Genomic DNA, 25,055 nt, shown 5'->3' on the forward strand with positions numbered 1-25,055 from the left:
CCTGGGAGCATATTAGAAAACAGATTTATGTTACAACCAAAAAACCCTATAAAAACAATCCCAGGGAAAGCCTCCAGGGCTGGGGGTGGAGGGGGAAGTTCAAAGTACATGGACAGTCCAGATCTGGGTGGCCCTGTCCTTGGCCGGCTCCCACAGCACTGCGTGGTCCCGGTCGTAGCCCCGGCCACCTGGGGGAGGGCATAAGAGATGGGGAGATGGTCAGAGAGAGCCGGGGACACCACTGGCCTCAGGGGCCTTGTCCCACAACACGCCCCACTTACCCTTCACATCTAGGATCCGGCCTTCGAACATCTGGCTGCAAATGTGGCCCGATTCGCTGATGCTCCACATCTGGCGGGGCAGGCGGCTCTCAGCCCACAGCACCACCTTGGAACCTGTGCTGGGGGGCCCAATCACCTGCAGGCTCATGGTGGGGGCCACCTGAGGCCCCAGAAGGTCATCAGGCACTGGCCCTCCCACAGGGACTCCACCAAACCCAAGACACCCTTGACACACCCAGCTTTGAATCCTGGCTTTTATGGACTGTGACTCTGGGCACATCTCCTTCTGAGCTCTGGTTTCCTTGGGGATGGTTGTTGTAAAGGTTCAATGTGAGAAACCATAAAAGGGCTGGAAAAAATTAGCTCCTCCAGGAAGCCTTCCACGACTGACTCCAGAAGCACAGGCTTTAGCAGCAGACAAGCCTTCCCACACTTAGTGGCTGTGCAACTTTTAGCCAGTTACTTAACTTCTCTGCTCTGGCTTCCTCGCCTACAAAACGGAAGTTTAATAGTACCTGCCCCCCAGTGCCCTCTAGGGGTTACATGAGGCATTCACACAGACAGCTGGACTGTGCCTCCCTCAAGTGCCACTTTCTCAGCAAGGGCTCGCCTTGTCAGAGCTACTGATACTCCCTATTTTCTTTTCTTTTCCTTTTCTTTTTTCTTTTGGCCACACCTGCGGCATGCAGAAGTTCCCAGGCCAGGGATCAAACCTGCACCACAGTAGTGACCTGAGCCACAGAAGAGACAATACCAGGTCCTTAACCACTAGGCCACCAGGGAACTCCCCTATTTTTCTTTCTTATTTTCCCTCTATTGCATTTTTCATCATCTAAGATACAAGATATTTTACTCATTTGTGTTATTTCTTTTTTTTTTTTTTTTGTCTTTTGTCTTTTTGTTGTTGTTGTTGCTATTTCTTGGGCCGCACCATCGGCATATGGAGGTTCCCAGGCTAGGGGTCTAATCGGAGCTGTAGCCACCGGCCTACGCCAGAGCCACAGCAACGCGGGATCCGAGCCGCGTCTGCAACCTACACCACAGCTCACGGCAACGCCGGATCCTTAACCCACTGAGCAAGGGCAGGGACCGAACCCGCAACCTCATGGTTCCTAGTCGGATTCGTTAACCACTGCGCCACAACAGGAACTCCTCATTTATGTTATTTCTTTATCTCCCCATAAGGATGCAAGTTTCAGGAGGGCAGGAGTTGTTTCTGTCTTCCCATTGCTATGTTCCCAGCACGTAGAACAGTGCCTGGCACACAGCAGGTGCTCAGGAAATGTTTGTGGAGTGAATCTGTCATTATCAATAGGATCCGAGTCTGTCACAGGATAGCAGAGCTAGGTGGTCCCTCAGAAGCATCTGGTTCAAAGCTCTTATTTTTGCAGATGGGAGACAGAGACCCAGAGAAGAGCCTGAATTGCCCAGGGGTGCAGAGCCTGCATTTCCCACCTCCCCAGGGTCCTGGTGTCTGCATATCTGTCTCTCTGGTTCAAGGTGGGTCCTCTTCCTGACTGGACTGAGACTTTCAAAGGTGGGCCTGCAAGTTTCTGGGGCCCTGGTGTCCTTGTCCCAGTCCCCACACTGGTACCTGGTTCTTCAGCAGCCCATCCTCATAGTACCAGATGCAGCTGCCTCCGGCTCGGGGCTCAGAGACCACCACACGGCCCGCCTTCATGTCCTCCACATGGTCGGGCACTGCTAGGAATCCCCCCAGTGCCGCATTCCAGAGGCGGAAGTATGCCCGGCGCTGGGAAATGGGGAGAGCTGAGAGTCAGGGGTCTCTGTGTAGGGATACTCCCCAGTTGGACCTTCAACGCCTTTAACTCCGGACCCTCCAGTATCCCAAGCACCCAAGCTCTCCCTCCTGCCTCAAACCATCCTCAACCCTGCTCCTAAATCACCCCTTCTGTCTCACGCATATACCGGGAGGTCTTATGCACTGCACATCCAACAGTTCCACATCTGTAGAGATACCCAGACACACTGGCAGATACGCCCACGGTCCTCATGGGTGTACAGGAGTCCGCAGCAGACACAGACGCATGGATTCACGCAGCCATGTACACGCATGCTATGTGCTCCCTTAGCTGACCCCATGCATTATTTTGTTAAAAGTCTGGATGCACAGAGGAACACAGATGTGCACCCCCAGACTTAGGGAGAGAAATGCACGCACTACCGCTGCTGAAGAGGTACCATGGCAGGGCAGACCCTGGGCTGTCAGACATCAGACCTGGCTCTGCCACACATCACCTGGGGGTCTCGGGTGGTGGTGACCGTAACAATGACACTAATCACAGCTGATGTCTGTTGAGTAATTAACCACTTCCATTCATCCTTATCTTCCACCCGAAAACAATTCTAGCACACACAGCATTCCCTTTTTATAGATGAGGAAACTGAGCGCCATGGAGGTTATAAAGTACTTGCCCAAGGTTGCTGAGCAAATCCTTGTCCACTTCTCTGGGCCTTTATTTCCCCATCTGTAAAATGTGAGGGTTGGAGATAGTCTCCAAGCTTTCTAGCAATGATGCGTCAAGAGTCTGAAATAGGGGCCACACGAATATCCTCACACAGAGACACACGCTTTCAACAGTGTCCCATGTACAGGTGCAGGCAGACATAAATACACTCTCACAAATGGACTGTACAAGGTCACCTCCAGACGTCACATGGATACAAAGGACATCACAGACACAGAAATGCACACGCATACCCCCTCCACAGCATGCCTCTACATATAGGCACATAAAGGGGACACGTGTCCAGACACGTGCTCACAGACATTTATCACAATGTCTATTAAGGAGAAATCATGCATACACATCAAAGCTATGATCATATAGATATTATCCCTTATGATAAGGTTAAAGTAAAAAAAAAAATGTGTTGATGAGAGGAAAATATTAAGGAGATAATGGTTCAAGAGGAAGGATAGTGTGACAGAAAACATGACAAAAGGGCCCAAAGGCTGAGTTTGGGAAACTCACAGACACACAGGCAGACAGGAGGTCCAGATGTGAGCAACCAGACACGCTACCCACCTGCTTGATGGGGTAGAGGGAGCCCACCCTCTGGGTCCCGCTGTACGTCAGCCAGTTGGTGATCTCGCAGCTGCCCACCAGCCACTGGCGGCCCCGGAAGTCGCTGTGCTCACACAGCACCCAGCTGGGTCCCACAAGTGCCAGAGACACAGAGAGGAAGACAGGCAGACACACAGTCGGACAGATGAACAGACGGGTAGAGGAGGCAGAGCCGTCAGAACGTTCTCCACCTCCTCTTCTCTCATGACTCCTCGGCCTGGGGTTCGGGTCCCAGTTGGGGGTGGACAGGGAGGCTGGGAAGGAGCCCTGGGGTTTGCAGGGCAGAGGAGGGTCCTGGAGAGCCCGCCCTCACCCCTGCCACACAGGCTGGGGTCCAAACCCTGAGGGCCAGGGACCCTTCTCGGCCCACACTTCCCCTGCTTCCCGCCCAGCTTGGAGGGGAGTGAGGTGGGGAGAAGACCCAGAGACCCCGCCCCCATCAGCAGCCCCCGCACCCCCATGAGACACTCACACGCCCCCCTTGATCCGCACGGACAGCACGTGGTTGTTGAAGCCCTCGGCTTGCAGGCTCCGCACCTCCCGGCGGAGCTCAATCTCCTTCCCCTCGAAGCACTCCAGCCCGTACAGGAAAATGGATGGCTCTGAAAAGTGCTGGGGGCAGGGGGCACGGAAAAGGGGTGAGGCCACGAGAGCCCCAGACTCAGTCCCCAGGTCCAAAACCCTGACTCCCATATCAGTATTTCAGGCCCTCGTCCCTCCTGAGCTCCACCCCACAGGGTCCCTGACTCCTGGACGCAGCTGGCTGTCCCCTAGATTCTCAGATGCAACGTGTGCCAGACAGGGCCTCATTGCCCCAAAACCTCCTGCCCAGTAAACAGCACTTCTGAGAAGAGTGGTAAGAATTATACTGGTCGTGGGAGCTCCTGTTGTGGCTCAGCGGGTTAAGAACCTGACTACTATCCATGAGGATGTAGGTTCCCTCCCTGGCTTCGATCAGTGGGTTAAGGATCTGGTTGTGAGCTGTGGTGTAGGCGGAAGACATGGCTCAGATCCTACACTGCTGTGGCTGTAACGTAGGCCGGCAGCTACAGCTCTGATTCAACCCCTAGCCTGGGAACTTCCATATGCTGTGGGTACGGCCCTGAAAAGCAAAAAAAAAAAAAAAAGAATACTCCTGGTCATTACAGCAGTTCTCATGTACTTGGGGCTTAGCACATGCCAGATTCTGTGCTTTACCTGATGTCATCATAACTTCTCCACAGCCCTAGAAGTAAGTGCTATTATTAGCCCCATTTAGAGGGACACTGAGGCTGAAGAAGGTAAACCACTTGCTCAAGGCTCTAAAGCTGGACTGTCTTCAGAGCCCAGTGTGTAGCTCTGTCTATTACCAGCTGTGAGACCTGGAGAAAGTCACATGACCTCTCTGTGCCTCAGTTTTCACATTGCAAAAAGGGAGATTATAGTTTATCCATTGCACCACAAGGGACCTCCTATGGGAAGCCTTTTAAACACTGCCCAGAGGAGCGCCTGTTATGGTACAACAGGTTTAGGATCCAGTGCTGTCTCTGCAGCGGTGCAGGTTCAAACCCTGGCCCAGTGTGGCTCGGATTTGATCCCTAGCCCAGGAATTCTCATACGCCGCAAGTGCAGCCACACACACACACACACACATACACACACACACAAAATCCACTGCCGGAGCATGGCACAGTAAATGTCAGCTGCTCTGTTTGTGCTACCCCTTCTGGCCACCTGGCTGGTCACCAAGTCCTACATATTCCAGCTCCTTAATATAGTGGATATAATTTGTTCTGGATCACAGCAGCAGCCCCACTGCCTTCTCCCACCCACCTGTACCCCCCATGCAGCAGAGCCATCTTTCTGTCCCACTCCTCCTTTCCCAGAACCAACCCCCAGGCCACCCCGAGGGCTAGCCCCTCCTGGCCCTGTCCCACCTTGCTATCAGGATATACCACTCTGTCCTGTAATCCTCCTGGGTTCCTTGAAGGAGGGCTATGTCTGATTTATTTCAGGGTCCCAAGACCTACCTCAGCAGAGGCTCAATAAATCCCTAGTAAACTGACCTGACTTTGAAGCCCTGGGGCCAAGGGGACCCGGGGTGGTTCTGAAGAAGGCTGGATTCAAGCCCCACAACCCAATCAGCAGTGAGAAGAGGCTCTGTGTGTGGGGACCTGCCTCAGAGGCACCTGGAACTGGACAGGGACACTCACCAGTGGCACCTTCCGGAGAGAGCCCAGGACTGTGGAGGCCAGGCAGCCCATGGCCGTGAGCGTGGGGAACTCGCCCTCAGAGAGGATGTGCTGCTCACCCTCGAAGTTCTTCTCATCAAACAGGATCCAGCTGGGGAAGGAAGCAGAAGCAGGGGGTTGTGAGTAGGTGTTTGAGCCCACCCTGTCCTTGGCCTCCCAGGGCATCCCCAAGATACAGCAGAGTGGGTGCAGACTTGCTGGGGATCTCCCACTCCAGTGGAGGCCAAGGATGAATAAGCAGTGCAGCAGCAGAGACTAAGGTCAGACTTAAGAAAGGACTGAATGGGAGTTCCTGTCATGGCTCAGCAGAAACAAATCTGAGTAGTTATCCACGAGAGATGAAGGTTTGGTCCCTGGTCCTGCTCAGTGGGTTAAGGATCTGGCAATGCCGTGAGTTGCAGCATAGGTTGCAGATGCAGCCTGGATCTAGTGTGGCTGTGGCGTAGGCCAGTGGCTACAGCTCCAAGTTGACTCCTAGCCTGGAAACCTCTACATGCCTCAGGTGCCAGCCTAAAAAGACAAAAAAAAAAAAAAAAAAAAAGGACTGAACGAAATCACATTCCCCTTTGGGGTCAATTTGGCAACATCAAGCAAAACCCCACACACGATCACTCAGCATTCCCATTTCACTGAATCCATCTCAAGGATACCCTTTAAAACTATGAAATGACACATACACAAGGCTACTCGCTACACACTGTTTGAAGTGGCAGAGTGAGAGTAGCCAAATGTCTATCCACTGGAAATTGGCTGAATAAACTAAGAATATGGAGTATAATATAGCAGTCAAAAGGAATGAAGAATATGAAAGAATATAAAGTGATCTCCAAACTGTTAAGTTAAAAAAAAAAAACCAAGGTGAATTTAGAGTATGCTTCCCTTTTAAAAAAATTGAGATGTAATTCTTTTTTTTTTTTTCTTTCTTTTTATGGCTATACCTGCCATATATGGAAGTTCCAGACCAGGGGCCAAATCTGAGCTGCAGCTGCGGCCCAAGCCACTGCAGCTGGATTCTTAACCTACTGCACCACAGTGGGAACTCTAGAATTCACTCTTTTAAAGTTCAGGGGAGTTCCCACTGGAGCAGTGGAAAAGAATCCGACTATTATCCATGAGGATACAGGTTTGATACCTGGCCTTGCTCAGTGAGTCGGGGATCCAGCATTGCCACGAGCTGTGGTGCAGGTAGCAGACACGTCTCGGTTCCTGCGTTGCCGTGGCTGTTATGTAAGCTGGCAGCGGTAGCTCCAATTCGACCCCTAATCTGGGAACTTCCATATGCCTCGGGTGCTTGGCCCTAAAAAGCGAAAAAAAAAAAGAAAAAAAATGTAGAGTTCAGGACCTCCCTCTCTGGCACAACAGGATAGGGGGTGTGTTGGGAGCCCTGGGACACAGGTTTGATCCCTGGCCTGGCACAGTGGGTTAGGGGTCCAGTGTTGCCACAACTGTGGCTCAGGTTGTGACTGTGGCTCAGGTTGTGACTATGGCTCGGATCTGAACCCTGACCTGGGAGCTCCATATGCCGTGAAGGGCCAAAAAAGAAAAAAATAATAATAATAATAAAGTGTACAGTTCAGTGGTCTTTAGTATATTTACCAGGTTGCAGTATGCTTCTTTTTGTAAGAAAATGGGGGAGGAGGAAAACAAAATATATTTGACTTCCACAGTAATATGTAAACTTATATGAGTGTATATTTGCTTATTTCTTCAAAAAGAAACAATGAATGAATAAGGTAGGGACTTAAAAAAAAAAATGACCTATAGGAGGAGGAGGGGGAAAGGCAGCAGGGACAGAGATAAAAGCTATTTTTTTTGGCCGTGGCCTGCATTATATGGAAGTTCCCAGGCCAGAAATCAAATCTGAGCCTATGCAGTGACAATACCAGATCCTTAACCTGCTGCACCACAAGAGAATTTCCAAGCTATTATTTTTTTTTAAAGTCTTGACTTCAAAACTTTTATGGACCAAATGTCTGTGTCTCCCCAAAATTCAAATGTTGAAGGCCTAACCGCCAATGTGATGGCCTTAGAGAAGCAACTAGGTTTAGATGAGGACAAAAAGACAGAGCCCCTGTGATGGGATGTGTGGCCTTATAAGAAGAGGAAGAGATGGGAGCTCTCTTTCTTAGTCACGTGAAGATACGGCAAGAAGGCAGCCATCTGCCAGCCAGGAAGAGAGCCCTCATCAGGGAACCGAATCAACCAACACCTTGATCTTAGGATTCCCAGCTCCTCGATCTGTGAGAAAACAAACTCCTGTTGTTTAAGTCACCCAGTGCATGCTATTTTATTATCACTGCCCAAGGTGACTAAAACAACGACATCAGGAAATATTTTAAGTCACCCAGTGCATGCTATTTTATTATCACTACCCAAGGTGACTAAAACAAGGACATCAGGAAATATTCTAAAAAACAGAATTAAATAAAAATGAGACATAGTCCTAAAAATTAAACAAAATAAATGAAACTAAGTGAAAATCAGGTTGGTGGCATAACCATAGAGAAAAAAGAATTATTTCAAATGTCTTAAGAACACAGTATTTGGAACTGTACATACCTAATGGGATGTAGGTGAATGTTCTGAGGACAAAAAGAACAGAGAAACCTTAAACAGCATTCACTGGCTTTTACTGTTAGTAGAAACATCTGTAGTATAATTTTGAAACACCTACCATGCAGATTTGGGTCTCTATCACCCATCAAAAGCAAGCAGGGTTCTTTATGAAATGACTGATTATAGGTTTGAGGCAAAATAAAAAAAAATACAAAATTATCCTGTAGTATCTTACTGTACCAGAAAAAAAACAGAAAGTTATCAAAAAAAAAAAAAAGGAGTTCCCATTGTGGCTCAGTGGAAATGAATCTGACTAGTATCCATGAGAACGTAGGTCCAATCCCTGGCCTCCCTCAGTGGGTTAAGGATCCAGTGCTGCCATGAGCTGTGGTATAGGTCAAAGACTCGGCTTGGATCCTGCTGTGGCTGTGGTGTAGGCTGGCAGCTACAGCTCTAATTCAACCCCTAGCCTGGGAAACTCCATATGCCACAGGTGTGGCTCTTAAAAAAAATAAAAGCTCTTGTGGCATGGCAGGCTAAGGATTTGGCATTGTCACTGCAGCAGGTGGGGTTGCTGATTGGTGTGGGTTTGATCCCTGGCCCTTCCACATGCTGTGGGCGCCACCAAAAAAAAAAAAGTACCCAGGAGGCAATTTGAAGGGATTCTCATTTGCCAAAGATAAAACAATCTGAGCACACAAGAGAATAGTGACTCCAATGAGCCAGAGCATTCCAAATACATAAAACCCCACGTGTTCCTAACAATACTTAAATAAAAGTCCTTGGCAGCTGCTAGGGCACCAATACAGAAATAATTCTGGAAACTGATAAAGAGAAAGCTTAGGAAAACATCAAACGGCCTTTTTTGGATAAACTCTTTCTGGTAAATCGAAAAGAGAAAGTTCATCTTTACAGAAGCAGTCCAGCTAATATACATAGAAAGAATAACAAAAATTAGAAAATCATCAGTTTGTAACCTGTGAAGAAATAGTGGGTCTAGGCAATTACCATCAATGGATGCTAAAAATCATTAGGTGAAAGGTAAATGAGGAATCTTACAATGTAGGGACCTTGGTATCATTAAAAATGGGACAGGCAGACATGAGCCATCTGATGAGATGCAGTGGGAAGTGTACACAGCACCTATATAGTCTTCTTGCCAAGAAAACAAAACAAAACACTCTGAATCTCATCTTGCCTCTAGATCTAACTACCAGTTTAAAGGAAAGATGGGGCACAGAGGAACAAGTTAAAAGACACCACCAGGAAGCAATCAGCCAAATACAGAGGATGGTAAACTTACTGGGCAAATTATTGGGTTTCTTCAAACGAATAAATGACAAAAAACAAGAGGAAGAGCAGGGGACTGTTGTAAATTAGAGATCAAATGGACCGAATGCAATGTATGGACCTTGACTGGATCCTGAGAAAAACAAACCCATTTCACAAAGGCATTTTTGGAGACCATGGGAGGAGTCTGAACAGGGACTGGGTATTAGGTAATAATAAATTCTCGTTAATTTTATTAGACGTGATCATTTGAGGCTATGTGTGGAGGAAGTCCTTTCTTATTAGAGATACATATTGAATAATTTACCTGTGAAACTTTATGTTGGGTTGGAGACTTAAAATATTCCACTCAAAAAAAGAAAAAAGGCAAAGGGATAGATGAAACAAGAGTGAGGTTCTTTACACTGTCTACGAGTTTTCCGTTTTCCACTAAAACTTTATTTTGCTTTGTTTTAGGATTGATTCAAGACAGAATAGCTAATCTCAAGGAAGCCAAAGGAAGGAAATAACGTGAAATAAAGATCTTCTTCCTGCAGCTCCAATTTCCAAGCTGAGCTAAGCGTTTCGGGGCAGAGGCGCCCCGTTTCCCCTCCCCCACGCACGTCCTCACCTGCCGCCGTGGACACGGCAAGACTGGGGCTGGAAGGAGGAGGGCAGAGAGGTCTGGTCATCCTCGAAGGAGATGTGGTCACCCAGGAAGTCCGGGCCGGAGAAAAGCTGAATCTGGCGGCGGAGACGGGAAGAGATGAGAGTGAAAGGGGGTGATGGAGTGATAGAGAGAATGGGGACGAGGGGGAAAGATTTAAAACGAGGGAAGAGGAGGCATGGGGCCTCACCAGCTCCTTACCTTGGAGACAAAGTGCAGATTGTGCTCCCCGACCTGGAGGGAGGGACCAAAATTTCGAGATTTCAAGAAGGTACCAACCCCTAGCCTCAATTCTGGTTTCAATATTCCCGACCCTTTTCGAAGCTCTGGCACTTTCCAAGTCCGTGTCAGCTCCGTTTGTTTCGCGAGGGCCCGCCCCCACGAGCTTTGAGCCGGGTCCTTCCAGTCCCGCCCCCCTGCGGCGAGCGCGTCTCAGACTCCAGGCCCCGCCCCTCCGGGAGGCCCCGCCCCCGCGGCCGCCACGCACCTGCAGGACCGGCTGCAGCGAGGCGAGGGCGCTGTTGCCCGAGCCCCAGTCGTCGCAGTTGCGGTACACGCCCTTCTCCAGCACGTACTGCTCTCCGGAGAAGCCCACCTCCTGATAGGCCACCCACCTTCAGGAAGGGGTTGAGGGGAACCGGGTCAGCGTGGCGGAGCCGGGGCCTCTGTGGGAACCATCCCAGTCCGCCCTACTCCCGGAGCCCAGGTCACTCACACGCCGCTGAGCACGTGGATGGCCTGCGTGCGGGGGCCGTGTCCCGCCAACTCCACGTCTGGCAACGATTCGCTCACCTCCACGCCTTGCCCCTCAAAGTCCATGGCCTCAAACAGCACCACGGCCGGGTCCCCGAAGTCCTGTGCCCCAGGGACAGTCAGGTTTCTCCCGCCCACGGATGTAAACCCCAGGGAGTGTCCAGACCCGAAGGACGCAGCCCACCAAGGGACTTTGGGGTGAGGTGATCAGTGTGGCCTGGGGAAGGGCAGCGGAGGGAGAGAGGCTAGACCTCAGGGAAACACTTCCAGGTGCTCTGGAGAACAGGGAAAGGAGGCATAAATTCTTCCCTCAGCAGATTCCTCAGGGGAACTACGGCTGTGGCCAGAGGCAATGTCCCAATTGCTCTTGCTTACCGTCCTGATGACCCGCAGGGAGGTCAGCACCTCGTTATAGCCTCCCCAGTGTGACCAATCAGCGTATTCCCCCTCCTCCAGCAGATACTGGTGGCCCCGGAAGCCCTCCTTCTCGTAGCCCACCCAGCTGGGGGAAGGGGAGGCAGACAAACAGACTCAGTCACAGGAAGCCCTCAGCTGCCCCCACCCCTAGGCAGCCCAGGTGACTTCCCACCCTGGAGGGTAGAGGCCAGTGGAGAGGGTGAGGTGGAGGGAAGGGTCCTGAGTCCTCACCAGCCCCCAAGAACTCGCAGGGACCCCACAGAGGCCAAGTTGGGGCTCTGGCTGTCCTCTGGCTGCTGAAGGTTGTAGATGTCTCGGCTCACTTCCCAGCTCTGGCCCTGAAAGTCTGGGGCCTCATACACCACGGCCTGGAGGGGAGGAGAGTGGTGTGAGGTTCCTGGGAAGTGATCTGGACCCAGACACGCCCCGCCACCCCAGGATGGCTGGACCCAGCATCAGCCCAGAGCTAAACCCTCCCCCTCCCTCACTGAGCCCCATGTCCTTAGCTAACTCCTGCCTCTTCTCTGACCTCTGATCTGGTCCTTATACAGCAAAAGGTAGCTCCCAGTGAGCCCACTGGCTTCCACACCACTCCCCCCCAGATCCAGTCTCCTCTCCCACCTTCTAGACCGGGCCACGATAGCCATGGCACATACACACCCACCACCCAAAGACTCTTTGACCATGAAGCCCAGACTCTTACCTTGGGCTCACCTGGCTTCTCCACACTTGGGCAGCCCTGCAGGGGAGACAGAGCTGAGACATGAGTCCAGAGGTGGACAAGACCCACGGGCGGGTGACTAGGGTTTATTTGATCCTGAGGCCCCACTAAATGGCCAACCCCATATCCTCCCTCTCCCCCGGCCCTTGGACTAGCCCTCCCTCTCCTCTAATCCTATTCCTAGTAGGAGCTCCCAAGCCCTGCCTCTTCCCTCAGACTATAGGACAAGGATACTTGGGACCACCTGCTCCTTACCAATCTCATGGGCTTCAGGGAGCCCACGCTGGGGTCTGATGCACCCCAGGCCTCTGAGTTGGGGTACTCTCCAGGCTCCAGGATGCAGGGGGTGTCTTCAAAGAAGGGTTTGGGGTATAGAAGCCACCTGGGGGGAGGCAGAGAGGCACCTGCACCCAGACTCCCAGGAACACAGATTGGTGGTCGGGGTGGAAGATGTAGAGGGGAGAAGGAGGTTTGGGGGAGATGGCCCCATCAAGGGGACTCTGAAGGACATTTCAGGCCCTCATAATCTCTTGCAGTGGCCACTTCATCCATCTCCCTTCCTCTGATCTGAGCCTCTCTAATTTCACACAGCAGCTGGAGAGTTCTTTCTAGCACCCATACCTTCTCAAAGACCCCAGGTAGTTTCCCATTAGCCTCGCCATACAGCCCAGCTGCACAAAGAGGACTTTCCATCTGTCCCCTCCCTCCCTTCTTCTTGGGCCTCACATCTCCCCATTGGCTGCTTTCTCTGGCCAGACTGAACTTTCAAAGAGTAGCTCTCTCACCTCTAGACCTTTGTAGGTAGTGTTCTCTCTGCTATTATACTCTTTTCTCCATTCATTCAATTAACAAATATTTAGGGGCTTCTCCCCTATGCCAGGGCCTGCTTCAGGCATCAGTGACACAGTGGTGAACAAAACATACAAAGTCCCTGCCCTTGTGGAGCTTAGATGTTTGTGGGGCTGACTCATCCCGGCTGAGGAATCTCCACCTCCAGGAAGACTTCTCTGATCTCAGGCTGGTGTGGTCCTGCTCCATGCTCCCCCAGCCCCATGCTCCTCCATCCTGGAGCTCTGAATTGCCACTGTCTGCTTGCTTGCCTGCCTGGCCAGTAACCTGAACACTTCTTGTCACCTCTGTGTCCCCAGCATCCAGCACAGTGAAGGTTACTTGAAGGGTTTCCAAAACATCCCAGACTCACAGTCCTGCGGATACAGTGGCAGATGCCACCTGCAGGGGCTTCTCCAGGCCCTGGGGGTCCTCTAAGGCCTTGGTTAGCCTCACTTGCTCCCCCTTGAGGCCCTCCTCAGAATACAGGCTGATCTCTGGGATAATGTAGTCCTGCAGGAGGGGAGGGGTGGAAAATGAAGCATAAAATAGCACCTCTGAGAAACACCTGCCCACACGTGCTTCCCCAAGTCTGTCCAGATGGGGCTCCTGGGGGCTTCTCCCCAGAAGCCAGAAGGCAACGGAGGTGTTCTCTGCAAGGTCAGCCAGACCAGCCTGAGATCAAATCCCTTGCTGGTCCCACACTGGCCTTCGGGGATCCGAGACCAAAGTCTCCGCCAGGCGCCTGCCAAGTGCCATACCCTTTGCCTTGCCTCCAGGAGCCGCATTTCCAGCCTGGTGGAGGGACGGGAGGGGTGGACAGCCACTTGCTGAGGTCTAACTCTGACCCTTCCTTTGGGTACAGTTCCTGTCCCTCTCCAGGCAGGCCTCCACCTGCACCTCATCCCAGGAAGCTGCAGGTCCTCTCTGCCTGCTGGGTGTTTCTGCCTCACCAGGACCGTTTTCATTCCCTCACTGCTTCATGAAATGTTCCTGACACATCTACTGAGTGCAAGGCAGATGCTAAGGGCCTGTGCTGCCCCTCTCATTTGTTCTTCCCAGCGGATGTTATTATGCCACTCACAGACTAGGAAAGTGAGGCTCAGCAAAGTGAAGTGGCCTGCCGGAGGGCACACAGCCTGTAAGCAGCAGAGCTGAGCACAGAGCAGTGTAGTTTTTATACACTGTTGCAACCCAGCACCTCCTACGTGCCTGCAACACACTAACTCCGTGCCCCATCAATGCTGAATGAATAGAATGACTTCAAAGCCCTTGTTTTCCCCTTGTACCTCATTACCTCCCACACGAAGATGAATTTATTGTGAGAAGCTCACAATAAACTGTCCACAAGTGTTTGTGTGTTTCTGGAGAGGCTTTGAAAACTCTTGTCCCCTCCTTTGCACGCTGGGCCACTGCCCTAGTTAAGACGCTCGCCCTTTCTTTCTTTCTTTCTTTCTTTATTTCTTTCTTTCTTTCTTTCTTTCTTTTTCTTTTTTTTTTGTCTTTTTGTCTTTTCTGGGGCCGCACCAGCGGCATGTGTAGCTGTAGCAGCCAGCCACAGCCACAGCCACAGCCACAGCAACGCCAGATCCGAGCCACGTCTGCTAACCTACACTACAGCTCACGGCAATGCTGGATCCTTAACCCACTGAGCAAGGCCAGGGATCGAACCCACAACTTTATGGTTCCTAGTTGGGTTCGTTAACCACTGAGCATGACGGGAACTCCGAGACGCTCGTCCTTTCTAACTGGGAGGATTGCAACAGCTCTAGAGTTATTTGTCCTTCCATTAAAAACCAAAAACCGTGAGTTCCCATTGTGGCTCAGCAAGTTAAGAACCCAACTAGTATCCATGAGGATGCAGGTTTGATCCCTGGCCTCGCTCAGTGGGTTAAGGATCTGGTGTTGCTGCAAGCTGTTGCATAGGTCACAGGTGCCACTTGGGTCTGGTGTTGCTGTGGCTGTGGTGTAGGCCAGCAGCTACAGCTCCAATTCAATTCCTAGCCTGGGAACTTCCAAATGCCACAGGTGGTGCCCTAAAAAAAGAAAAAAACTGGAGTTCCTGTTGTGGCGCAGAGGAAACAAATCCGACTAGGAACCGTGAGGTTGTGGGTTCAATCCTTGGCCTCGATCATCGGGTTAAAAAATCCGGTGTTGAAGTGAGCTGTGGTGTAGGTCACAGATGTGACTCGGAGCTGGCAGCTAGTAGCTCTGATTGGACCCCTAGCCTGGGAACCTCCATATGCCTTGGTGTGGCCCTGAAAAGCAAAACAAACAAAACAAAACAAAACAAAAAACCCAGTAGTTTCCTTGTGGTGCTGTGGGTTAAGGATCCAGTATTGTCACTACAGCAGCTTGGGTCACTGCTGTGGCACAGGTTCAATCCCTGGACCAGGAACTTTCATATGCTGTGGATGTGGCTCAAAAAAACCCCAAAACAAGAGTTTCCGTAGTGGCTTAGCAGTTAACAAGCCTGACTAGGATCTGTGAGGACGAGGGTTCGATCCCTGGCCTCACTCAGTGGTCAAGGATCTGGCGTTGCTGCAGCTATGCTGCTGTGGCTGTGGCGTAGGCCGGCAGCTGTAGCTCCAATTCGACCCCTAGACTGGGAACTTCCATATGCCGCAGGTGCGGCCCTAAAACAAACAAACAACAAAAAACCACCAAAGAAGACAAAATCCTCCCAAAACAAAATAAAAACATCTGCTAGGCCGGGCTTTGGGATTTTAGACTTTAGATTTTTGCTTTCTCTTCTGGATCTCCTTAGTAGCCAAGATGGTTTTGTCAAGCTTAATTTTAGTAGTCTGTAAATTTGTGATATGAAAACAATGTTATCTCCCTCCACTTTACAGATATAAAACTGTGATATTGACTACACCTTTTCAATCCACATACCCCTCCCTCAAAATTCAGAGGTGCCCCTCAACTGGAAATCACAGCCGATCCTGGTCTTCCTGCCTCCAGAATCCCCGTCAAGTCTTTTCTATTTCTCCTGGCAACCACAGGGATGTTTATAAATCTCTAATCTGTTCATATGGCTTTCCTGCTTCAAACCCAACCCTCATACCCTAGCTTGACCGTGAGTCCTGCAGGGCAGAGAGCAGCCCTCCCCTACTTGTTCATTGCCTGGCATGGAGCCTGGCACACAGCAGATATTGACGAGCATCTGTCAGCAAACAAATTAACATGCATCCATGGCACCTTGGGTCTGGCTGTGGGCCTGAGAGCCTGGGCCCTGGGTGAGGGGTGAGCACCCACAGCCACCCCCACCCATTTCTGTCGCTCAAACTGAATCCTTCTCCAGCACTAGCTGGAGCTCGTGGGTGGGGCTTGGCCTCTGCCCGGCCCCTGAACACCCTAGAATCCCTTTCTTCCCCAGTTGGCTTTGAGGTTGACATCTACAGGTGAGACCACAATAAATCCTTGTCAGGCTCTGATCCCATATCATCTCCCCCAGAAATTCCAAGGCTGTCTTCTTCCTCAGGGCCCGGGGCTTAGGGTAGACAGGGCAACATCTGGTCCCCTCCACCCAGCCACTCACCCGGACAACCCTCCTCAGGGAGCCGATGCCTTGGGGACTCCACGCCGGCCCCGGGGCTCTGAGTTCCACGTCTCCTTCAGGCAGGACCAGCTTCCGGCCCGGAACTCCGGCTCTTCGTATAGCACCCAGCTGTGGGCACAGAGACCAGGGTGACCGGTGGGGAAAGGATGTCCGCACAAGGCGGGGCCTCCGGGTGGCTGAGGGGGTTTCTGCCATGTTGACTGGGGCCCTTCTCACTGCCCTCACATCCCCCAGATTCATCACACACCGGACCCCCCTGGGCACTCACCAGCCTCGAACTACTCGTATGGAGGCCACACGGGCCCAGCTGGAAGCATCAGCAGTGTCTCCCCAAACCTCCCTGCTGCTGCCTTGGCAGCCAGGTTCTGAGAAGAGGATCATCTGGAGAAGGCACAGAGGAGGTCCTCAGGCCCTGTCCCCAGGCCCCCACCTCCTGCTGCCCCACCCACCTGGCCCCCCCGCCCCCTACCTTTCCAGGCCTGGTGTTCGGCTTGCTCTGGGTCTTCAGTGCTGGGCTCTGGAATGGAGAGCGGTCATGTGCCTTACGGGGTTGCCTCCTCACTGCCTCCCACCACCTGCCATTCCAGGGACCCCACATCCTCCCCCTTGGACTCCACCCCTGAAGAGCTGGCCCACAGAGGCTGCGACACTTGTTCCTAACCCCCAGGGGCTTATCACCCAGGAGCTAGGTACCTATCACTCCCCTTCTCCAGCTTCCAAGATAACAGAGCCACCAAGCCCTTTGGAATCCACAGTGCAAATCCCCTGCTGTTTGGACAGGGAGAGAGGCCCAAAGAAATGTGATTACACTGAACTAGACCGCAGACTCACGCCTCCGGTCCCTGGAGACTCTGCCTCCCAGCACCATGGTCCTCTCACCACCCGAACCCTGGGCCAGATGAAGCCATGCCCCCCTCCCTTGCCCACCCAAGGACTCACTCACCCACCCCTCTGGGGGCTGGGCATGTGCAGGCTTCTCTGGAGGCGACTTTTCACTGTAGAGCAGGGGCAGCTGTCCTGGCACCTTCCTGAGTCCCGGTGCCCCGTGGGGTGGCAGAGCAGACAGTTTTGTGCCCAGTGGTTCCAAGGCAGGGGCCTCCTTGGGGGCAGGTACCAGACCCCCAAAGAGAAGGCTGCCTCCAAGACGGGAAGTGGGCCTGCTGCTTGCGTGCCGCTCTGGCCCCAGTTCCGAGTAGGGGCCCTTTGCACCTGCTACATGCTTCTTCATCATCTCTAGGGGAGAGTAAGAGACCTGGGGGGGCCGGGCAGGTTGGGAGTCCTGGAGGAGCTGGGCCCAGCTTTCTCCTGCCTGCGCTGGAGCTTTTCATCATCGCTCAGGTAGGGGTTCTCTGGTTCCTCCTCCTCCTCTTCTCCCTTCTCTCCCCCTTTTCTTCTAGTGTGGGCACCTCCTGGGGGCTGGGTCCCGGCATCCACGGCCCAGGCTGGTCCTCCTCGATGGCAGGCAGCGTGGCATACATGGCCAGGTAGGAGGACCGGGGGGCTCGTGGAAGCCGGTGAGTGCGGAGGATCTCAGGGGGCTCCATGCTCCGCAGGGTATCCAGGAAAATCTCCAGGTCAGCGGTCAAGGCCACCTCCTCCTCCTCCCTTGATGGCTCCAGGAACGTCTTGCCCTTGGCGGAGTCAGGGACATGCTGGGACTCCCGGCTGGCCTCTGGTCTCATCAGCACTGGTGCAGGGGGACCTTCTGGGCTGAGGGACACCTTGCCTACTGAGGAGGAGGGGCCAAGGGGAACAGTAGGGCCCTGGACAACCACTTTCTGGGTGGAAGACGGGACCGCAGGAGCACCAGGGCCCTGGACAACCTCTTTTTGGGTAGGAAATGAGATGCGGCTCCCTTCAGGGACCCAGACAACCTCATCCTGTTTGGGGGATGGGATAGCAGGAGCTGTCAGGCCTTCAACAGCCTCTTCTTTGGTGAGGGGAGGGGCAGAGCTGCCTCCAATACCCAGGACAACCTCTTTTGGGGTGCTAGGGCTGCCTGCTGGGTCCTGGACAACCTTGGTTCGTTTGGAGGATGAGGCAGCAGGAGCACTAGAATCCTGTACCACCTCTTTTTGAGGAAGGGAGAAGTTAGGGACATTTCCGGAGTTCTGAACCACCTTATTCCTTGGGGAGGATGGAGCAGAAAGATCATCTAGGCTGGTGACAGCCTTTTTTGTAGGGGGTGGAGCAAGAGATTGTCCAGGGACTATAACAACCTCAGTCTTCGCCATGGGCAGGATGGGGGCAGCAGGGGGATCTGGAAGCTCTTCCCTTTTTACAGAGGGCAGGACCTGGGGTTCCCTGGGCTCGAGAGTGAGCTGGGCCCTAGGGTGAGTAGGTAGCTCAGGCTGCTCTGGGGGGTGGACTCGGTCCAGGGAGGGGGGGTTGTGGTTCTGGAGTCTGGGCGAGGAGGGTACTGATGCCTGGCCCTGAGAGGTCTGGGGAGGGAGCTGGGTGGGGCTGGGGGCTCTCTGCACCGTCGGGAGCTCATGGACCCTGGCATCCAGGGCTCTGTCCTGGTCTTGGTCTGGGTGGGCTGCCGGCACATCCTGGTTCTGAGGTGGGTGAGCATCCTCTGGGATGCCTGCAGGAACCAGGGAAGATCTGTCCTTTGGCTCTGCTGTCCCCATGTCAGGCAGCTGCCCCAGGGCTGCACCCTCTGTGCTGCCTGGACCTGGACTCCTTGGCACAATAGGCCTGGGAAGCCGGCTGGCAGGCAGGCTACGCTCAGCGGGCACGAGGCTACTGAGCAGCTCCAGGGCCTGACTGCGGCTGGGAGAGCCCTCTGCTTGGGGGCTCAACACCACTGCCCGCACCGTGCGAGCGACAGTGCGGCCCCTGCGCAGGGCTTCGCCCGAGAGCGTTGGCCCCCCTGAGCTGGTCACAGAGTAGTTCACGCGTCGGTCCACGTGGCCTCCCAGCATCACTGTGGTCCGCACAGTGCGTGTCACCCGCCGTTCCTCAGGGTTCGGGGGGCTCTCACTGATGATATTCACACCTGGGTGGGGACTTGGCTCACGGGGCCCATGCACTGGCACCAAAAACTCAGTCTTGGCCATGGCTCCTGAGCCGGGTGGCTCAGTCCTGGGGTCCAGGGGACTGCCATCACCCTGGCCCACAGCCTCCTTCGGCCTTCCCACTGGCCTTTTCTCCTTGCGGGGTAGTGTGTACTTCTTGGAAAAGATGGGTCCGTGGCTCTGGAAGCTCTTGGCACCAGCCCCATCCCAGGGGCCCTGCTGACTCATGGTCCCCACTTCCCGTGCAGCAAAGCCATTGACTTCCTCTCGATGGTGGCTGTTCTCAAACATCTCCTCCTGGGGGGCTTCCAACGGGGCCCCTGACACCAGGGACACCTTGTGAAAATGGTGTTTGATCTCTTCCTGGGCAGGGGGCCGCTGCCGCCATGTCAGCGTGGCGCTCACAACTCGGGCCTTGGCCTGAGCCGGGGGCCCACCTGCCTCCTCCATGTTGGGCCCTGACCACCTGTCCTGAGGGGTCCTTGGCTCACCGTGGTCCAGCTCGCTGCAGGTGGTGCGGGAAGAAGAGAAACAGGGTCAGGGGGATGGAGAAGGGTGGCTCCCTGCAGTGCAGAATAACTAGCCCTGCCAAGGTCAGGCTGAGTCACCTCAGGCAAGTCATTTGCTCTTTGGGGCTTTTGTTTCTTCATCTGTAAAATGGACACAACACTCTCAGATCTCCCATCCCTCTCCCCACTTTCAGGTGATCTCCTATGCCTTTAAGGGGTGAAGCTGAGGCTTAAGCCTGGAAGGAGAGAGAAGGGAGAAAGCTGAAAGGCATATGGGTCTGGCCCACTGCTCTGTGGATGGATCTGTGGACTCTACCTAAGGAGCCCTGAGGTTAGTCTTCCAGGAGCTGAAAACTAGAAAATCTGAAAGCTGAAAACTAGGCAAGCAATGTTCTGACGCTGTTTCTGGCCATTATAAAGGAAGGTAAGGAAAGACAGCTCTGGCCTCAAGCAAGGCTGGGTTCCCCAGGCCTTGTTACTAGCAGGATGACCTTGGGCAGCCACCTCCTGTCAGGCTTCGGGGCCCCCAGACAAAACTGGAAGAACAAGAATATGCGCCTCACAGGGTTACTGTCAAGATCCAGTAGGAGAGAAAGAATGAAAACTTGCTTTATAAACTAAAATGCTGGCTCCTAAGCTTCACACTGTCACCTGGGAGAACTGAGACCAAACAGTAACAGGTGTGAACGCAAGCGTATGAGCAGGAGGAGCATGTGGTCAGAACCTATACAGGAGCCTAAGTGCATGTCTGCGCATCTGTGGGTCTGGCTAAAGCACCACAGGATGCAGCACTTTGGACTTGAATGTATTTTCCCTCAATTGTTTCCTCTGCAATTATTTCCCCCATTGTACAGATGAAGAAACTGAGGGTCAGAGAAGAGGAATGACTGGTCCAGGGTGATGCAGCTGCTAAGCTGCCAAGTCGGGGGTTTGAATTCACATCTGAATCCACAGGCAGGCATCTTCCCTCCTGCCCTGGAGGCCGAGGCTCTGAGCACATCCGGCAATTCCTGGGACCCTCTTGGGCAGCACACATCTCACCTCTACTCCCTGAGCAGTGCAGCCTGGGTCTTTACTTCTTTTCTGACCCTCCCTTGATCTCCCTGGATCTCCATTACTCTTCTTTACCAAATAGCGGGATAATAATAACACCTGCCCAAGAAGACCCCTAAGTTCACTAGAAACTCTCCAGAGAATCTCTTTGTGGTTTTTTTTTTTTTTGGTTTTTTTTTTTGGCCACACCCATGGCATGCAGAAGTTCCCAGACTGGTGATGGATAGAAACCACGCCACAGCTGTGACCTAAGCCACAGCAGTGATAATGCCAGATCCTTAACCCACTGGGTCACCAGGGAATTCCTCTGTTTTAGTAATAATAACATGAACAACGCCAGCTGTCGGCTGAGAGCTTACTCTGCGCCAAACGCCTTGCAAACTGTTTTAGCTCATTGTCCTACTGAATCTTTAAGAGAATCCCGTGCATTTGATACCTACTCTAACAATTTGATATCTATTCTAACAGTTTGAACAAACTGTTAATACAGTACAAGCAAACAACCCACTTTGCAGATGAGGGTAAAAAAAGGCTCAGGGAGGTTAGGAAACTTGCCCAGAGTCACAAAGCGGCAGAGGCAAAAGTTGAACTCCAACCCCAAGTGCATAACTGCCATATCCATGGATCTTACCCAGGAAGCCTGGGTCTTTCTTCTTTTCTGACCCTCTCTTGATCTCCTTGGTAAACTGAGACTCCATGGTTTGGAGACTTATTTTTAAAGGGGGCCGCAGCAGTCCTGGAGGGGCCAAGCAGCCCCCACTCTGACTCCCAGGCTATACTGAGCAGGGCAATCCTATTCTCAGGTCAAAAGGACCAGAGAGGTGAGTCTGCTCTGCCAGCCTCAGTGCCAGCCTGTCTTCAGGTCTGCTCCTCCTCTCTGTGAGCCAGCCCCCCAGACCATTATAAGGACAGTAAAGGCCAGAAATGGACCCATGCCCCCAAATTCCCTACCCCCCTCTCTATTTTCCTCCCTCCCAAGAGGTTGGCAGGACCCAGAACTTTGACCCTGTTCTGTGGCCCCAGCAGTGACTCAGGTTTTATGAGGGGCAGAGATGAATGGGGCTGAGGCCCAGGGAAGCCTGACCTAACTCGGGGACCACTGGTGGTTGTGACAACATGTGACCTGGCCTGGGGAAGGGTCTGAGTTGCCCCAGAAAAGTCCTGTGTAGGAGGGAGGGGAGGGGCAGGGCTGGATGCCCAGTTCTTTCCCCAGGCCAGAATTCCTGAGAGCCACAGATACCTGGGGCCCTGGATCCTAGCCCTTCACTGAGGCCTGATTCTTTTTCCTATTTGCACCAAGGAGCCCCTTTCTTCCAACAGAACTCCTCTCCTCCTTGCTGGAACTCCTTCAACAGGGAGCTTCACCCCTTGCTGAGCCCCCCTCCCCCAATCTCTCTCTCTCTCTTTTTTTTTTTTACTTTTTAGGGGTGCACCTGCGGCATATGAAAGTTCCCAGGCTAGGGGTCAAATCAGAGCTACAGCTGCCAGCCTAAGCCACAGCCACGGCAACGTGGGATCCCCAGCCCACTGAGCAAGGCCAGGGATCAAACCTGCGTCCTCAAGGGTACTAGTTGGGTTCATTACCGCTGAGCATCTCCATTTTGTTTGTTTGTTCGTTTGTTTTTTGTTTTTCTGCCTTTTCTAGGGCCACTCCCGCAGCATATGGAGGTTCCCAGGCTAGGGGTCGAATCAGAGCTGTAGCTGCTGGCCTACGCCAGAGCCACAGCAACGCTGGATCAGAGCCTCGTCTGTGACCTACACCACAGCTCACAGCTCACGGCAACACCAGATCCTTAACCCACTGAGCGAGGCCAGGGGTCAAACCCGCAACCTTATGGTTCCTAGTCGGATTGTTAACCACTGAGCCATGACGGGAACTCCTGAGCATCTCCATTTTTGACTAACAATAACAACTGCCATTCACTGAGATTCTCTGTCTCTGATGGCATTGACGGTAAGGGGTGAAGCCTGGGTTGTAGGTCCTGTAGTTATTCATTTACTCATTCATTCATTTAATACTAATTGTGTTAGGTGATGCCCGAAGACCTGATTAAGTTCATCCAAAGCCAATTTTCTCTTGAAGTTGGTATCCTAGAAGTCCAGGGGGCAAAGAATTAGGCATAATAACGGGAACCACATTCGGGAGGGCCCCCAAAGGCTTTTGCAAAGCAACAGGAGAGCAGCTTGAAAGGAAACCATGGGCAGAGTTCCCGTCGTGGCACAGTGGAAAAGAATCGGACTAGTATCCATGAGGACGCGGGTTTGATCCCTGGCTTGCTCAGTGGGTTAAGGATCCTGTGTTGCCACGAGATGTGGTGTAGGCCAGCAGCCGCAGCTCCATTTTCGACCCCTAGCCTGGGACCTTCCATATGCCATGGGTGTGGCCCTAAAATGAAACAAACAAACAAAAACAAAAAAAGAAGAAAGGAAATCATTGGTAATCAGATCAGATATTGTCAGTGACCTCCCAACAATCAGATTCAAAATTCTATGCCTCTCTCGACCCAACCCCTGAACAACACCCCTGATAGTCATTCCACAGGCATGTGGTCATTCATTTCTGCTTGCATACCTCTAGGGAGGTCGCAATTTGACAGTTTGACCCATCCCTAGATAGTCATGACTGCTAGAATGTTCTTCATACTCTGCTAGAATCTGCCTGCCGATAGCTCCCCGGTTTTGTCTTTGCTCTGTAGATACACCCCGATAACCCAGGTGGCCTATCCTAGGCCAGCAGAAATGCCCATTCCAGAGCCCTCTTTTCTCTAGGGACCCTGGACCAGAGGTGGATTTGTCAGCAGGGTAACCTGTGACCTCTAAACTAGGTGTGTGAGGCTGGGAAAGGGAGAGGCTGGGAGCGGGGGGAGTGTGGGAAAGAGCCTTGTCTTACCCAACAAGTCCTGGATTCTCCCCGCTTACCTGTGAGTCACCCCCAAACTAGGCCAAACCAGTCTACAGGTCCACAGGCCCACAGGCCCACAGGCACATGCCACGTCACACTGGCACACACAGCACAGATGCACAGAACCACATGGGCACAAAAACACCCACAGATACTTACCCAGACCTACGCAGTCACACAAACACAGTCAGAGTCACAGCAGATAGGTAAGACACACAGAAACACACACAGAAACACAGAGCCACAATGCCACATGCACACACATTCACAGTACACACACCCTGGTCAGTTCACAGCCCCCAACCCTCCTCTCCTTGAAATTTACCCTCACTTGAACAAACACACAGACTTGGATGCATATACATCTTACGCATTCCCATTTGTGGCCCCAACGGTGCCCCGCCCTCCCCCCCCCCCATATTTGCCAATCTGGCCCAGAGAACCCTTCCCCAGAAAGGGACAGAGAAGGATGACATCCCTGGAGGTCTGCTTCCTTCTCTTTAAGCGGCCCTCCCCTCCTGCGAGTCTGTTATTATCCACCTGTGCCCAAAATAGTCAGGGTGTGGCAGAGGGAGCCCGAGTCCCCCAGCTAAACCTAATGCTGTTTCCTTCTCCTCTCCAAGGCCTGCCTGCCCACCCGCCCTCCCTCTCTCGGCAGCCCTTCTCCCCCAGTGGGGGCACACCCCCACCTCCCAGGTCTCTGAGCCAACCTGGGTCCCACATCCCCACTTCCTGCCACAGGAGCATTACCCTGCCTTCTGCCCAGAGCCCTGGGCATTCCTGATGCTGCCTCTGCTAACACAGAGCTGCCAAGTCCACCTCCACAAGGTTACAGAAAGCTCTGGAGCCTGCACAGCAACCACACTCAACCCTCCACTGTCAGCACAGGGCCACGGAAGCCTCCGGGAGGGATAGGAGAGAGAAGTAGTTAGAACACAGGCACCTGGGTTCCAATTCTGGCCCTTTGACTTTCTAGTTGACTTTGAGCAAGTGATGAAACCTCTCTGAGCCTTGTAATTGGGCCTCTCTATTGTAATTGGGGTGAGGGAGTGAAGAGCAGTCCTACATCATGGAGCTGTCATGAGGATTAAAGAGAATTATGTTTAGAAAACAGACCATAAAGGACAGCCACGCTTTGAAGATTTCAGAGCCCTGTTATGGCCCAGTGCCCTTCCTGGTGCTTCTAGAGAGGTTCCA

The 25,055-nt window shown here is 52.8% G+C and overlaps 1 protein-coding gene across 1 annotated transcript in view; it reads right to left on the reverse strand.

The window, feature by feature from the left end:
• CRYBG2 (crystallin beta-gamma domain containing 2) overlaps positions 1-25,055 on the reverse strand; it is a 30,498-nt gene continuing 5,443 nt past the window's right edge. The window contains 22 exon segments of the mRNA XM_021095628.1: positions 1-188; positions 282-441; positions 1,876-2,034; positions 3,332-3,455; positions 3,843-3,982; positions 5,563-5,692; positions 10,058-10,170; positions 10,295-10,327; positions 10,581-10,707; positions 10,809-10,948; positions 11,222-11,348; positions 11,495-11,631; positions 11,967-12,002; positions 12,240-12,366; positions 13,186-13,325; positions 16,354-16,454; positions 16,457-16,482; positions 16,643-16,755; positions 16,844-16,891; positions 17,318-17,655; positions 17,658-17,757; positions 17,760-19,899. Of these exon segments, the coding sequence (XP_020951287.1) occupies positions 100-188; positions 282-441; positions 1,876-2,034; positions 3,332-3,455; positions 3,843-3,982; positions 5,563-5,692; positions 10,058-10,170; positions 10,295-10,327; positions 10,581-10,707; positions 10,809-10,948; positions 11,222-11,348; positions 11,495-11,631; positions 11,967-12,002; positions 12,240-12,366; positions 13,186-13,325; positions 16,354-16,454; positions 16,457-16,482; positions 16,643-16,755; positions 16,844-16,891; positions 17,318-17,655; positions 17,658-17,757; positions 17,760-19,899 (4,648 nt within the window). The 3' untranslated portion in view covers positions 1-99.

This window comes from Sus scrofa, chromosome 6 (genome assembly GCF_000003025.6).
Source record: "Sus scrofa isolate TJ Tabasco breed Duroc chromosome 6, Sscrofa11.1, whole genome shotgun sequence".
Lineage (NCBI taxonomy): Eukaryota > Metazoa > Chordata > Mammalia > Artiodactyla > Suidae > Sus > Sus scrofa.